General features: G+C 40.5%; 1 protein-coding gene across 4 annotated transcripts in view; it reads right to left on the reverse strand.

Moving 5' to 3' along the window:
- Positions 1-14,588, reverse strand: part of PELI1 (pellino E3 ubiquitin protein ligase 1) — a 43,503-nt gene that overhangs the window by 5,226 nt on the left and 23,689 nt on the right. For 3 of the 4 annotated variants that reach the window (XM_027694944.1, XM_027694946.1, XM_027694943.1), the window contains exons 2-4: positions 2,974-3,118; positions 2,336-2,465; positions 650-751 (exon numbers count right to left, since the gene is read on the reverse strand). In XM_027694944.1, the coding sequence (XP_027550745.1) occupies positions 650-751; positions 2,336-2,465; positions 2,974-3,044 (303 nt within the window). In that variant the 5' untranslated portion in view covers positions 3,045-3,118. Of the gene's footprint in view, positions 1-649; positions 752-2,335; positions 2,466-2,973; positions 3,119-11,978; positions 12,154-14,588 lie in introns of those variants that run through there. The other variant, XM_027694945.1, reaches the window with a different exon arrangement.

Consider the following 14,588-nt stretch of genomic DNA (forward strand, 5'->3'; position numbering starts at 1 on the left):
AAAAACCAAAACAAAACCCTTCCTTTTGAGAAAAACAGGAAACAATTATAAGATATGAATGCACACTACAGCTGCAAATGTGTTTGTGGTCCCTTCTCAGACACACAGGAACTGCAGCAAAGTTGCTCTGAACTGCCAGTGTCAGCATTGAGGCTCCTCTCTCCACACCTCCCAGCACTTTAGACATTTCTAGGTTTGCTTAAAGAAGTTCAGGGTATTTTTCATATTAGTTGTGCTATGTTTCCACACGGTATTTCTTCAACCCTGTCTCCAACTGGCTGATCCCAAATCTCTTTGTAAATTCCAAATGCTTAAAGAGAACTGTGCACTTTATTCTTCATTTAGCAGAGAGGGACTAGGAGACAGGTTACAGGACTTGCCAACCAGCAATCAAAGGCAAAACCATAATCCTGTGCATTAGTCACACCCCCCCCCCCAGCTTTCACCTTTGCCCAAGTCTAAGAGAGATGCACAGACACAGCTTTGTTCATGGGATGGCCTTGGGAACAAACACAATTAAATTGTTCTGAAGAGTAAAACGTAGAAACTTGACACATGCAAACTTTTGAGGGAAAAAAGCCTGTAGAGAGGATGCCTTGTTGGAAGCCCACCAGAAGTGAGAATACACTTACATGTTTACTTCACATACCTGGAACATATCTGTGTTGCTGTCATGTGTATATTCAACTACTACTGTCTGGGCCCGAGACAAAGTGTAAGATATGCTGTGTTGGTCCTTATTACTTATTGCCTACGGAAAAATGCCAAATATTATTGTACCAGTGCACAATAACTCTTCAATATACAGCAACAAAGTAGACTACATATATATCTATATCTATATAAAAAAATCAGGCTCCTATTCTGCTAATTATTGCAGATGGTTGTTAGTAACATACCTGTAGTTAAACTTCACAAAACCTTGTCCTGACTATTAAAAAACAGCTGCAGGACTGATTCAGCAACAGACCAAACTGGTCTCTTCACCACATGCTGCAACAAAATACACTTAACCAGGGCACATTATTAGTCATGTTTTGTGTTAAGGCAATGCTGGCCTTAACACAAAAGAACAAGACAACCAAATGCAAAGGCTAAAACTGAATGTAACACCTTCATGGCCATCTCAGCCTCAACCTGTCCAAAAGCAAAGTGAGGACTAAAACTTAGGGACTTCATTCTAAAAACAGGACCCAAGTTCATACTAAAATCAGTGATGACTGATAATATATATAGACTAAAAAGTGGTGGTAAATAGGGTAAAATGGAGCAACTCAGCAGAGGTTGCAGAAGTTGTAGCAAAGTAATCTAGGTTTCAGTTTGTTAGTCTGAATGCTCATTCTGCAACTCCCTAGTAGGAACTGAGCAAAGACTATTCAGAAGTGCATCTGAACAGCACTTAACTTGAAGACCATGAAGACTTTGCAAAAATAAGTGTTCTTTTCACAGATCTCCTATGAATGTAATTCTACTACAAGAACTTGGGTTAGAAAAATGCTTTTGATTTCAGAAAACTTCACGGCAATTTCCTGAATTTAGGGATCCATATTTTTATGTATCAAGGTATTCAGAGAGTCAAACACTCAACACTACAGCATTTGTTTAAGGGCCTGATCTTGTCACTGGCAATTTCTAAGCAACCACCAAACCTCCTCAAATTCCATTGTTTTAGTAGAAATGCTCAATTAGTTTTTGAACATAATTGCACACACACTTGAATAGCCACAATACAGAAATATTGCATGGTTAATACCTTAGCTATAATGTAGTTTTGACATGACATACAATTCAACTTCAGGACCTAAGCCCCTCCTTTAGTACTTCTTTATTGCTACTGATTATAAGCTCTACGAACCATGTCCTGCAAAACCCACCTGGCCCCATCCCCGGGGAACTCCTACCCATTGTATGGAGCAGCAAATGCACATGGAGCTTTGGTAAAAAATCATTTATAATTCAGCTTTAGTGAAGCAAAGTTAGCCCTAAAGCATGAGTGAGTGCAAAAACACAAAGTCTAGAACAGATGTCTGTAGTGAGTTTGGAAGGAAAACAAAATACAAAGTTTTACACGACCAGTCTGTGCCCAGAACATTCATGTTTCAAAAATAATTATTTTTCTTTCTAGCCACAGTAAGGACTAGGCACCAAATCTGCCTTGCTGAATTGTTTCTTGCCAACCCTGACAGGTACCAAAAAACCTTGGATAAATATGAACCATTCTTTTCACAGCCAGAACTTCATGCTTTTTACACTGTTTCATAACAGCTCTGACTTGATGGAGCTCTTTATTACAGCACTATGAGAAATCAGACTTAACTAGAGAAATGGAGCTTACCTTTGCTGCTTGAGGGGTACAGGCAATGTGCACAGTGCTAGGTTTCACCCCATTTGCCTTGGGTCTTTTAAATAAAGCAAACCTACTTTTTCTTCTTCCTCTATCTCCATTTGGGAGAGACCCATTGTACCTATCAAAAAGCACAGAACAAGAACAAAGTTCATCTTCCTGTATTGCTTAGCTCCTCATGAGATACAGGCCCACAAGACCTTTCATTCTAAGCACAAAGTATCCTTAATTAGTATAGTGTTACTGATCACAGATTTTTAATTAATCACACTTAAATCCAAGGATCGATGAACACAATATTGAAACATGCCCACAGAATCAGAGCACAGACACACAAAGCTTGCAGGGCAAGGAATGCTACCCAAATGAATCTCAAATCTATTATTGACAAACCAGCAAGTCTTGGGTCCCAAACATGAAACCAAGGAAGATTATCTGCCTTTCTGGGGCTTTATCTCTAAATGGTGTGTTCATGCTGTAAATGAAACATTCTAAATATTCACCAACCCTGGTGGAAAGACAGTATTTTAGAGAATTTTGACTGAAATAAACCCCTTAGATACACTGTCCTCCAAGACTCCAATGTAACCCATGAGAAAACCCTCAGACTTTCACACTCAAACACTTACCCTAATACAATCAATTCACCATATTTGACTGGTGCTTTTGATGGATGATTTTCTTGATCAGGAGAAAACATGAGCTTAGCTAATGACTTCTTCTCAAATTTCAGGTCTCTGATCAAGAGTTGTGGCACACTTTTTTCATTATTTCCTGGAAAAACAAAAACAAATTTAAGCGTAAGAGAAAGTACTCAAATCCCTCAATTACACAAACTTGCACACCTATCTGGTACAGTAGGTACAATATTTTATGTTTTCCATATTTTGGTTTTGGCTGAAATAATTTTAAAAAACATTTATATAAACCCACATGAATTAAGGTTGAATTGCCTTGAAGAACTAGCAGGGCACACAAAAGTGCACTCAGAAAATTCCACTATGGCCTTGAAACACCCACACTGCTTTTCCTTCATGTTAGCTTTTAGAATAAATGGTACATAGCTTCATTTACTATATTTTGTTCAGCTATTAAGAAGTAGAGCCAGATAAGCACTAAATGTAAAGAAAAAAAATTACAAAGCAAGACCAGTCCATTAGCTAGAGAGGTAGAAGCTTTCATGGAAAGTGTCTGATTCAGAGCTTTCCAGGAAGTTTCTGGATTTGCAGACGGAAGGAAGTTGTTTGACAATTTGACATTGAGTCTACCATACAAGTGTAGGGTGTGCAACGTGATCTCTCATGTTTAACCAAGAGACAGAAGTCATATAAACATCTGTTTGAAGGAAATTTCCTGAGGGAATTCCACATAGTTCTTAATGAAAACAGTCTTGAAGTGCGTTTTTTCCTCAGATTTCTGCTTTGAGGAACAGTTCATACTATTATATTTTGCAGCTTCTCATTAGGAGCATTTCCAGACACTTCTGACCTATCCGGCACATCTCTGACCTTCCTCTAGAGAAAGCCTACCCAGCTGAGCACTTGGTCGATAAAGAATAAAGCTGATGCCAGCCTGTTTGAAGCTTTAATAGAAATAAGAACATTCCCTTCCTTCCAGGTGAGTTTTCACACCAACCCAAAAAGCTACTCATCTTTTTTAGTACTGATGGTTAACATCCTGCCTTCCGTGCAAATATAGTTTTTGACACACACAGCATTTCTTGAATCCTGTCATCAACTTTGATCACAACTACAGTGCTGTATCTCCATTTTCTTCTACCTTAACTAGACCATAGTTATTAGCAAAAAGACGTCATCATGCAGATTCTATCTACCACCAACTTATGTGGTAAGAACAGAGAAAAGGACGTGGCAGTGCTTGACATCTTGCTCGTATTTGTTCAGAAGCTGATGCAAAGATCCCACTACTGACCTTATCTCTACACCCTCTCCCAGTCCTCTTTGCTCCTTCGCTGAGAAGCTCGGCCTTCAACATGTCTTCTCAATCTACCAACTTCTTATCCAGCATGGACATATTGATTGCCACCTGCAATCCACTCACAGTGCTCCCTAAGAACTCAGTTTGCTCCTTCATGCTATTCCACATACTTGTGAGGGTTTCACACAAATACAAAGACATCTCACTGTTCTACAAATGTTTGCTGTGATGCCTGCAGAACACAACCAGGAGGATTCCTCCTTTAATTTTGCATTATTTTCCAAATCTTTTCTCCTTTGTTTTCAAGTATGAGTACTGTAGATTTCATAGTGCTTGACACAAGTTAACTGCAGACTGTTTCTGTGGCCAGCACATGTGTAACATTATCACAGCTGTATCCTGACCCACTGCCATATGTGCAAGTGCACTGCAATAAACCTGACTGGCACAACACTCCCGTGAAGTGTCTGTGTCCCATCTACACAACACTTACACCAATATATTTTTGTTGCATAGGAAGCACTGTGCATTTTCACTGGGCAGCTGTCCTGGTTCAAGCCTTTGGGACCCATCACTTCGCTGGTGCTGAAAGTGCCTTATACTGATGCAAGAGTCCCCATCTGTCCCACAGGAATAGCAGCAGCAGCACAGGAGGGAGCAAAGCAGTAGAGTTTGCTCCAAGGCATTTCTAGATTGCTGATCCGAGTTTAGCAGTAATTCCACTGGGATTGTGAGGGTACTTACTGCTGTAGGGTTTGCAACTAAAATTCTAAGATAAAGAATTTAAAGCAAACTTATCATATGAAAACGAGACCTTAAGCCTTTATCGCGCCAGTAATCACAACACATCGAAGTGGGGATTGCCCCATTTGATAAGAGGAGCCCCACAACACTAACTGTTCACAATTTTCATGTTCATGTCTTCTAGAGTCCTCCTTGCCCCCTGACATCACACCCCACCTTGGAGCACCACACCAGCAACTCTCTGAAACCACGTGCCTACAAAGACACCTCAGGGCTGGTTTACTGACAGTACTGAACTGTATTGATCTTAGTGTTCTATAGTGCTCAGTTCTCTAGCCACATCTCCTGTCTGAAGTATTTCTACTTCTCAAGAAGTGAGGATAAATCTTCATGCTTTATCTGTATATAAAAATAAGGATATATTTTCTCTGAAGTATTTTTACTATCAACTTCAGCATTTCTTGTTTTATTTTAAAATCTCACATTATAGTTGCTTGTATGATTATCTTCTTAAAAACAACTCATGTTTTCATCTCCTCCCCCCATGATTAACCTATTTTCTACTTGAATATTGATCTCCTCAGCAGGCTCTCCCCTGCAATTCAGTCTTCTCCACATAAAACTAATGTCATCTTGGCCAACAGTTGTCCTTTACGTTGACATTTAAGAACTCACAAGAAATACTGCTATGAAATCTGGAGCACTGCCTATTAGGAAATAGCATAGGACTAGTAAATACCATGACACAGTAACCAAAGATTTAAATAGTATAACCCCAACATTGCAGTGTTTGATAAAGAGCTAAAATCCTTTCACTCAGAGAAGGTGGGAAGGCAAGCATTAAAAATAACTGTAGCTATTAATACAAGAACAGGTTTGGTGTAGCTTCTCCTCTTCCTCTGTTCATCCAAATGAACAATTTCACAGAAAGCTAAAAAATACATCTCTCAGTGTGAGGCAGCTTCCGAGTCTCATTAAAATAACACATGGACAGTTAAAGGAGACTCTAAGGAGTTACCTGAGCAAATGGCCAGTAACCTCCTCATAAGAGATAACTCAGAAGAAATGATAAACAGGGTCAACAGTGCCCAGGGACAGACTTCAGCAATACAAGAAATTATACAGAAAATCTTAATATAAGGAAAAGTGTCCAATGTCTAACACTCAGCTCCTCCTTAAAACATTTTCTTTCGTTTTACACTTAAAGAAATCCAGCCAAGTTTACTTTGTACATATGATGGAAATCCATTTCTTATTAGATTCAAGGAAGGTTCGAGAGTTAGAAATCTGGAGCTATCACTAAAAACACAGCTTGCTCGTCCATTTTCAAAAGCCTGGCTTGAATGTTAGAACTTTGATTTTTTTAAAAATACATCTCAGAACCTTTATGAACTGCACACACCACTATCACAACTACTAACACCCCCAGATTACTTCAACTCAAGCACATACAAAATTCAGCACTCCTAAAAAAAAAAATAATCAGCCCAACATACACACTACTTCTCACCCAGTGTGATCTGCCTGGTACCCAAAAGGAAACCTTTTCTTGTTCACATAAATAACAAAGATCAAGTATATTCTCCCAATGAGATCCTGACAACTAGTCCAAGGGAAATTTGTTGTCTGCAAATAAAACTCAAGTGCTGTCCCAATAGAGAGGAGTCTAATCTAGCCATGGGATAACATTTCCACTCCTGAAACAGAGCAGGCTTATGGATCGTTTAAATCAGAGTAAAGAAAATCAGGAAGCAATGCTTTTGAGTTGAGAGGAAGGATCGACTAATATACATAATGGGTCTTCTCTTGTAATATAACCTGATCAGTTTTTATTCCTAGAATACTACAGCAGACTTCCTCAAAGTGTTAGGAAAGGCTAATTAAATATGTTAAAAAGACAACTTGGCCCTGAAGTGACAACTAAGGAACCAACTGCTTGAACAAAATACATGCAAGTTACAATTTCGCTTTTTGCAGCAGCATTTCCAAACATCACTGGAAGATGCTTCAATGGAGCAGGCTCTGAACAACAAACCGCTCTAAACTCCTCCAAACACCTTCAATGCTGATGAGAAACAAGGCGTCAGTTACAAGATCCCATCTCATCCAACCTTCTTCCAAAATCACAGAACTGGCAGCAGCAAACTTTTCATGTCAAGACCTCTGCTTCTGTCAAAGAGAAGAGGCCAAAGCCTGAAAACCCCTACCTGTGCACAGTCCTGTACTACAGATTGGAAAAGATTTTCTGAGTAATGCAACTTGCACGGTTAAGAGTCGAGCACAACTGTTTGCAGTTAGCACAAAACCACAGTGGGTACCAGTTAAAATCCTTCAGTCTCAAAAATAGGAAACTGGACCAGAAAGAACTCATGAACAAGTAGTACCTTTTTATTCTTAACACTGGCTCCTCTGGAGGCAGGAAAAAGCTCAGTGAGGGCAACTTGCTCAATACTATGATGTGAAACTGTTTTGAAAGACTGGAAAGAGATAACAACTAAGCTGAGAAAAGTATTTGTTTGAGGAATGTAAATCTAGTTTCTAACAAGCCTTCCTGTTCTCCAGTACTCACTAAAGTCACAGAAGGCAAAGACAGAAGGAAGCAAGCCACATATTTCTGACTACATTCAAGTAGAAGGAAAAGCCATACAATTCTAGTCTCTCCTGTCTCATGCAAGCCCCAGTCTGAACCCAGACTATGCCCTGGAAAGACCTCACAAACCATGCTTCAGAGTACATGAGTTTAAGAGCCCACTTTCACTGAACACATCATTTTCAGTGGGAGACAGGCTGAATTTGGGTTGGTTTTGAACTATCAGCTTTAGTTTACCAGCCATCCTCAACCATTCAGCTGCCTTTTCTGATCAGGAGACTCACATACAACCAGGCTTTGGTGGCTTCTACAGCGAGTCTTCAGGTCTTGTTTGCAGAAAGGCAGAGCACCTTGTGAATAAGTTTGCTATTTAGTAGACCAAGTACAGCTTTTGGAATTGCAGCAGGAACAGCAGCATCTCAATGGTTAAAATGGGGCAGAGGGAGGGGAGAACATAAATTCAATGAGCCCAAGCAGAGATTCATTAAACACTCGGCTGTGAGCTAAAAATACTAGAATAAAAGTCTCTTTGTAATAAATTACCGTCATTTTCTAAACACAGAGCAAGCATTATAGGCTGCTAGCAACTGTAGCTAGTGCCAGACTAGCCCTTTTCTAAAATACTGCATAAAAAACCACTTTCACAGTATAGAAAGAAGTCCTCTGTCAGTGAGTACATTAAAATAAAAATATGCTGATTCAGATGCAAAACCAGGAATTTTCCCCTCCATTTTTATAATATTATCTTCTTTATGTTCTATATCTACATATTTTAAAGTCTGGATTTTTCTGAGTTTTAGAAATAAAGCACAAGGCATCTTGTTTATTACTGTTTTTATCGTTATACAATTTGCTATTTGCTGTTCTCCATTTACTATCCTTGCAATTCTCACATCCAGCTCTTCCCTCAGCAATTCTATGTTAAATCAGGGATGGTACAGAGGCAACAAACAAGCTACAACCCAGAAAATCCTGATTAGCTATTGGGGGGGGAGGGGGAAACAATTCAGAGGGGCTGTGAGATCTCCATCCTTGGAGATCAACCTCAGCTGCATCTGGCCCTGAACAGCCTAATCTAAAACAGTCCAGTACCACTCTGAGTTCAGGGACTGAATCAGACAACCTCCCAACCTAAATTATTCTAGGAATACAGTTAATTTTAGGAAGTCCAACACAATGTTATCAAGCAACTGAAACTTTAGGTGCACTTTTGACCAGTTAGACATAAATTATGAGTAACTCCATTACCAATGAAACAGAATTTTGTCCTTATCCTCCTGAGATTTACTAAGCCCAAAAGTAATTCCCAGCAGACTGACTTCTTGTTTGAATTCCCATCAAGTCCAGGTTGTCAGGTTTCACAAACAATATCAACGTTGTTACTGATTTCCACTGGTGTGAGCAACAAGGAATCAGCTCCTTTGCATCACTATGTTTTTGAAAGCTGAGGTTGAGAAATCACTTTCTTCTAAGTGATGGTTAAATCAACACTGGAAAGTTATTCCCCTTTCACTGTTTTTCCTATCAATCTTTTTGTAAACTTGTATTGAAATAGTTTTTACTGAAGTGATCACTAGGTGAAAGAGCATGTGTTTATCAACCATAGTTTTCACACTTCTTCTAGTTAAAAACAAGCTCATGTTTCCTTCAGACACATTCCTGCAATTTTAAGATCAGCAGGTTGTATACTCCACTTTTGAGATTAGCCAGTTTCTATCTACAGCTCACATCCTGCACTAGAGATGCACAGGGAAGGGATGGTGATGCAGTTGACAGGCATTCAAACTGCACTATCACTTTAGATCAGTAGTCATACACTGCCTTTCTAAGGAAGGATAATTCATTTTCTTTCCAGAAAAGGGAGCTTTTCAGCATAACCCCCTCTTTCCCCCCCAAGAATAAGCCTTGGAAGTTTGGAAAAATCAGTCTAGCCTTCTGCTTCTGTATGGCTCATTATTTCCTTAGTCTACACTGTACACCTCTTCTTTTATAACTCAGAATAAGCTTAGCCATCCACTATACACACAGTAGTGTCTTATGATATGAAAGCATCAAAAATAAGACAAGGCCAAGCTCTGAAATGAGCAAGGAGCTTCTCCTGACACAGGATACCAAGCATAAACCAATGCAAACAACTATCTGCTACTGTGTCTTGAGAACATCTGTAAAGTCTCAGTAGAGGAGTTTTTCATTCTCATAAACAGAATGAAAGCATCTTTTTACCATGGACATCTGCTATTAGTGGGTTGGTCATCCTGGAAACAAGTCATGCAAGAGTCAGAGCACACACACACAAAAAGGCCCGTTTTGTGTAGACATGTTCAAAGGGGCATTAACTTGATACACAAGAGCAAATCTACTGTTTTGCTCCAAGGCTATAGCTAACTTTTTCCAGGCTAAGAAACAGCAGTTTTGGTCGAACTGGCATCCAGCATCCTGCTTCGAATTCTGTTCCAGCCTCAGAAGCAAGTCTGAGCAGTTCTCAGCAATTTTAGGAAAGACAACAGCGCTATGAGGACAGGCAACCTTGCTCAATGAACAAGGGAAGTGTTTTAGAACAGGACTTCTATTATGGGCACCTATATGAAAATCTGTACTTTATGATAGTACTCAAAAATAGCATTCCTGTTCAGAAGATGGAAAATAGCCATCTAAGCACAGGGGGCTGGTTTCAATCAGACCTCTGCTAACTTCAGTTCTCTTATTCTGAGCTGCCATTGATGAGATGAGAATGTGGTTGGGTGTACTAAACCTGGAAGATTTATGTAACCAATAACGATCCACTCCAACAGACTGACAAAATCAATCCTGAAAATATTCCCCTGGGAAAAAAAAAATAAATCAAAAGAATTCAGCATTTTTTTCAGTTATGAAAAAGTAACAGCTGATCCTCCCCTGAGGAAACCACGATAGCCTCCTACGGGTTATAAATGATGTAATTCAGACTGCGTGTGGGAAGCCAAAAACATTTGTCTTTTAGCACAAGGTGTCTATTTTAAAGCTGTCACCGCAATATTATCTCTATCCTTAATTAGCTGAGAAAGTTCTTCACCAGTGCTACATTTCCACGCAGTCTAAGCCCCCTTGCCACCTCTATCCTCCACATCAGCTTTTGGATACACTGGTGACAACGCACAGACTCACACAGGGGGCACGGCCCTCCCGCCAGCACTCCCTTTTAGCACGAGGGACAAATGCTACAGCCTGGACTTGCTCCATCAGCTGAACTACCTGTCAAAGTTACTCACAAAAGCTACTTCAGGAGATCAATTTGCAGCTTTCTCCATGAGGTTTTGGCTGCACCTGCACTTTGGCTGTTACTACCAACTCTGTGTGCTACGTTAAAAAAGGTATAGTTTTGATTTCATTTCACTCAGATTATCAAATGAAGATTACTTATAATCTGAAGAAGCCATAAAACAATGCTACACAGAGCCATGCTGGGAGAACATCAGGTGTTCATTAGCCATAGCACTACCTATTTGTACCTTCAGGGAGTGCCTTGCCAAAGTACACGCAGGAAAGAAAAAAAACCAACTTTGTTCAATATGGGTACAATGTGGCAAAAGTACAGTTCTCATAAAGAGAACTCTGCAGTTAGAAACCTTTAAAATTACTGCCTCTACTGCATTCAGACAAATTACAAAGTATTGCCTTAAAAATAAGCAGTCCCAACTTTCATTTCAAGTCAGTGACAAAAGCAGAACTTCCTAAGAGTTTAGACCAAAAGAGATGCGTCTTATTTTTAAGAGGGTTGTTACACAAATCAGCTTTGATGAATGAATCCAGGAAGATTCGCTGTCTGATGCACCTGTACTGGACTATATGGCTGAGAAGCCTGTAATTGCAAAAAACCACAATGACTTCTTGTTCTACATTTCTGAACATTACAGCTTTGGCTTTTATGAGCCTCCGACTTCCTGATGAGGCAGTTCATGTACCAAAGTATCTGCTAAATAGGTATTGGTATTACATTAAAGCCTTTTCACATAGCATATTGCACCATCTTGCAAAAATAGGAGTTACATTTAAAGCCTCTGTTTCAGGTTAGACAACACAAATATTTAACAGCTCCATGAGACATTCCCTTAGGTAATGGTGACAGTTTCAAGGCATCTTGCTCTGCACCCTAAAAATGAGAAGTGAGTGGTGCTTCCTACAAGCAAACAGCTTTTATTATACTGGGCACTTTGAATGCCTCTTCCTCTCTGAGGTGGAAGGGCAGCCTGCAGACACACTGCCCGCTCTCACATTTCCTTTCCACCACATCACTGAAAACCACTGCAACTGAGGAGGCTTTTGAAGACAGACTGAAACAATAGCACGCTGAAAGGGAAAAGCGATGGCATGCAGAGCACTTACCGGAATCTCTGTGTCCCTTCAGTATTTCTACACAGTAGAGAAGAAAAAACCCCAACACTTCGATCTTGTTAAAAACCAGCCGAAAACCACCAACTCCTTTAAACCTCTGGCAACTGCCAGACTGAGTGACTCTGCTCTGAGTGCTTTTACTTCAGCCGTGGGTAGTGCCTTCTGCCTAAAGAGGGGCTGGCTCTGCCTTGCGTAAGCCGGGTAAACACGGCTGCACCACACAGCATTGGCTGGAGGCAGAGCCGGTATCCTGCTCCCGCTCATCGATTCATCCATCCCTCGCCCCGAAAAAGGAAAAAAGGAAGCGGAGGGTGTGCTGAGAACAATACTGCGGCCCAATTGCCTGGCAGCTCTGTGGTTGAGGTTCTCAGAGAAACACTGATTTATTTCCTTCTCTTACATAACTGTACCCATGCATGCTATACCTTTTCTTTTTTTTTAACCATCATTTATTAGCCCAGCTAGCTTTCCTCACCTCCCACACAAAGAGTAATTTCTTAATACAGTGAGTGTTATACCAGCAGAAACTCTTCAGGCGTTGCTACCTCGGTTTTCACTAACACCGTAGAATTGGACACGCCACACACCCGCAGACACCACCTGTGGCCAATGATTCTAGAACAGCTCATTCCTGTAGGATGCACGTTTAGAAAGGCAAATCTGCACGTGCCAGACCAGGTTATGAGCTCATTTCTCATTCCACCAACATCGAAATCGCTGCATCGAGCCAGTGGGTGGGATAATTTAAATGTCTGAGCCATAAAGTGGTGATCAAGTTACCACAGCTTCCAAATCTTTGCCTCTCGCAATCAATCATGCAAATGCTCAAAGGCTGCTGCAAGCATGATATGACACAGCAGCTTAACTTTCACATTAAGTTTTACATCACAGTTGTAGTGGGCCAAGAAGGTGTACCTGGTTAACCTGGCTCAAGCAATGCATAATACACAGGCTCACATTTCGCATCCCCCAAGTTCTCCAAGTGACTGTTGCTCCTGTTTCTGCTGCTCCCTCCTTGGCTTGACACCTCAGCTTTCTAAGCACAATTTTATGGCCTGATCTGTCAACATTTTTAAAAGTTGGTTTATCCACTCTGTTGTTTTTCAGCTGGATCTCTTTCCTAGTTCAGCTCACAGTATAGTCACTGGGTAACACTTAAATCTAAGAACTGTCAAACAAGCTTTCTGTTCATAATGCCATAACACAGCATAAGTTGCAACTCCACATATGGCAGCTTCACTGCTGAAAACCAAGTGAATGCATACCTGTTTTCTCTCTCCTCAGCCTATCCTCCACAGCCAACCTGCCCCTAAGTAATACTGTATGGCTGTCCTGTTACAGGATCTTGTCACCTACCTGAAAAATTCAGCTGCAGAACACCTTGCCACAGGACATTCTGGATAATAAAACTATACATAGGCTCAAAGACACTTTTTTTTCTCCTATCATAGATTACTAAGCAAAAAGATACCACTTTGCTCCACAGAAGTGATTGAGCCACAGCTGCTGAACACCGAGAAGTGCCTGGAGAAATATCAATGTACAGGTGCTCCCTTGTTTCCACTCTTCTAGTCACCAAAAAAATCGTGCTACTGAACACCGATCTGAGATGGTATCATCATTATCACAGCTATCAGATTACTGAACTGGTTAAGGGAAAAAAAACAAAACAAACAAACCTCCAACTATTTTAACCCAAATAATTTCGCTTATCTGTCTGTGGAGTTTATTCTGTAAACCTGCTATACCAATGCAAGTGAGGGCATAGGGACCTTCTGGATCAATCTCAACAGTAAAGCCAGAGACTCATCAAGTCCCATCTTGAGACTAATGCTGAGTTCTCCTTCCTGCCAAAAGTCAGTGGCTTCACCCTACTGGCACATGAACCCAGCTCTTCCACTGGTAACACGAAGATCCTTAAAACAGCACTTTTTACCAGGCTGGAAGAGTCACACAACCCCAACTCCCCCATCACTTTCAAGTATTTTCTATTTTGTCCTGGCCTATACAAAGCTCACAGCTTTAATACTGTTTTAAGCAGGGTGTAGGGTTTGCTTTTGCAATTTTGTTTTTAAGAAAAAAAAAAGAAAACCACATCAGGACTGCATTAGTATCACTTAACACACAGATATGGCACCAAGAGTACAAAGCGTGCTCTGTATTCAGGTATTTAACAGCAGAGATAAGTTATTGGTAGGACCACTTCCAGGTTCCATTACTTTTCTCACACAAGTTGCAACACTTGCACTGTTTCAAAAGCATTCATCCTGAAAAGCACAACTCAAAGACTAATTTGTTTCTAGAGCTCCTTTATTTTCTCATTTTACAGACCTAGCTGTTCAGAGTTCAGGTTAATAAGCTTGTGGATTACTTTATGCCACCTAAGAAGCTCCAGAGTGAGCAGCTGCAGGTGGATACGCCCCACCCAGGCTCCTTGAAGATAACAATCCTTCTCTCTGCGCCCTACCTGCCTTCCTATTAGTGACCCACTGTATTCTGGAGCACAGGCTTCTGCTATCAGGCAACACCAGATAATGTCCTTTTCATAGTTAACCATGCCCCACCTTAACGCAGGGGTTTTTTGAGGTTTATTTTGCCCCT

This window comes from Neopelma chrysocephalum, unplaced genomic scaffold (genome assembly GCF_003984885.1).
Source record: "Neopelma chrysocephalum unplaced genomic scaffold, ASM398488v2 Primary Assembly neopelma1_99, whole genome shotgun sequence".
In the NCBI taxonomy this organism is placed as follows: Eukaryota; Metazoa; Chordata; class Aves; order Passeriformes; family Pipridae; genus Neopelma; species Neopelma chrysocephalum.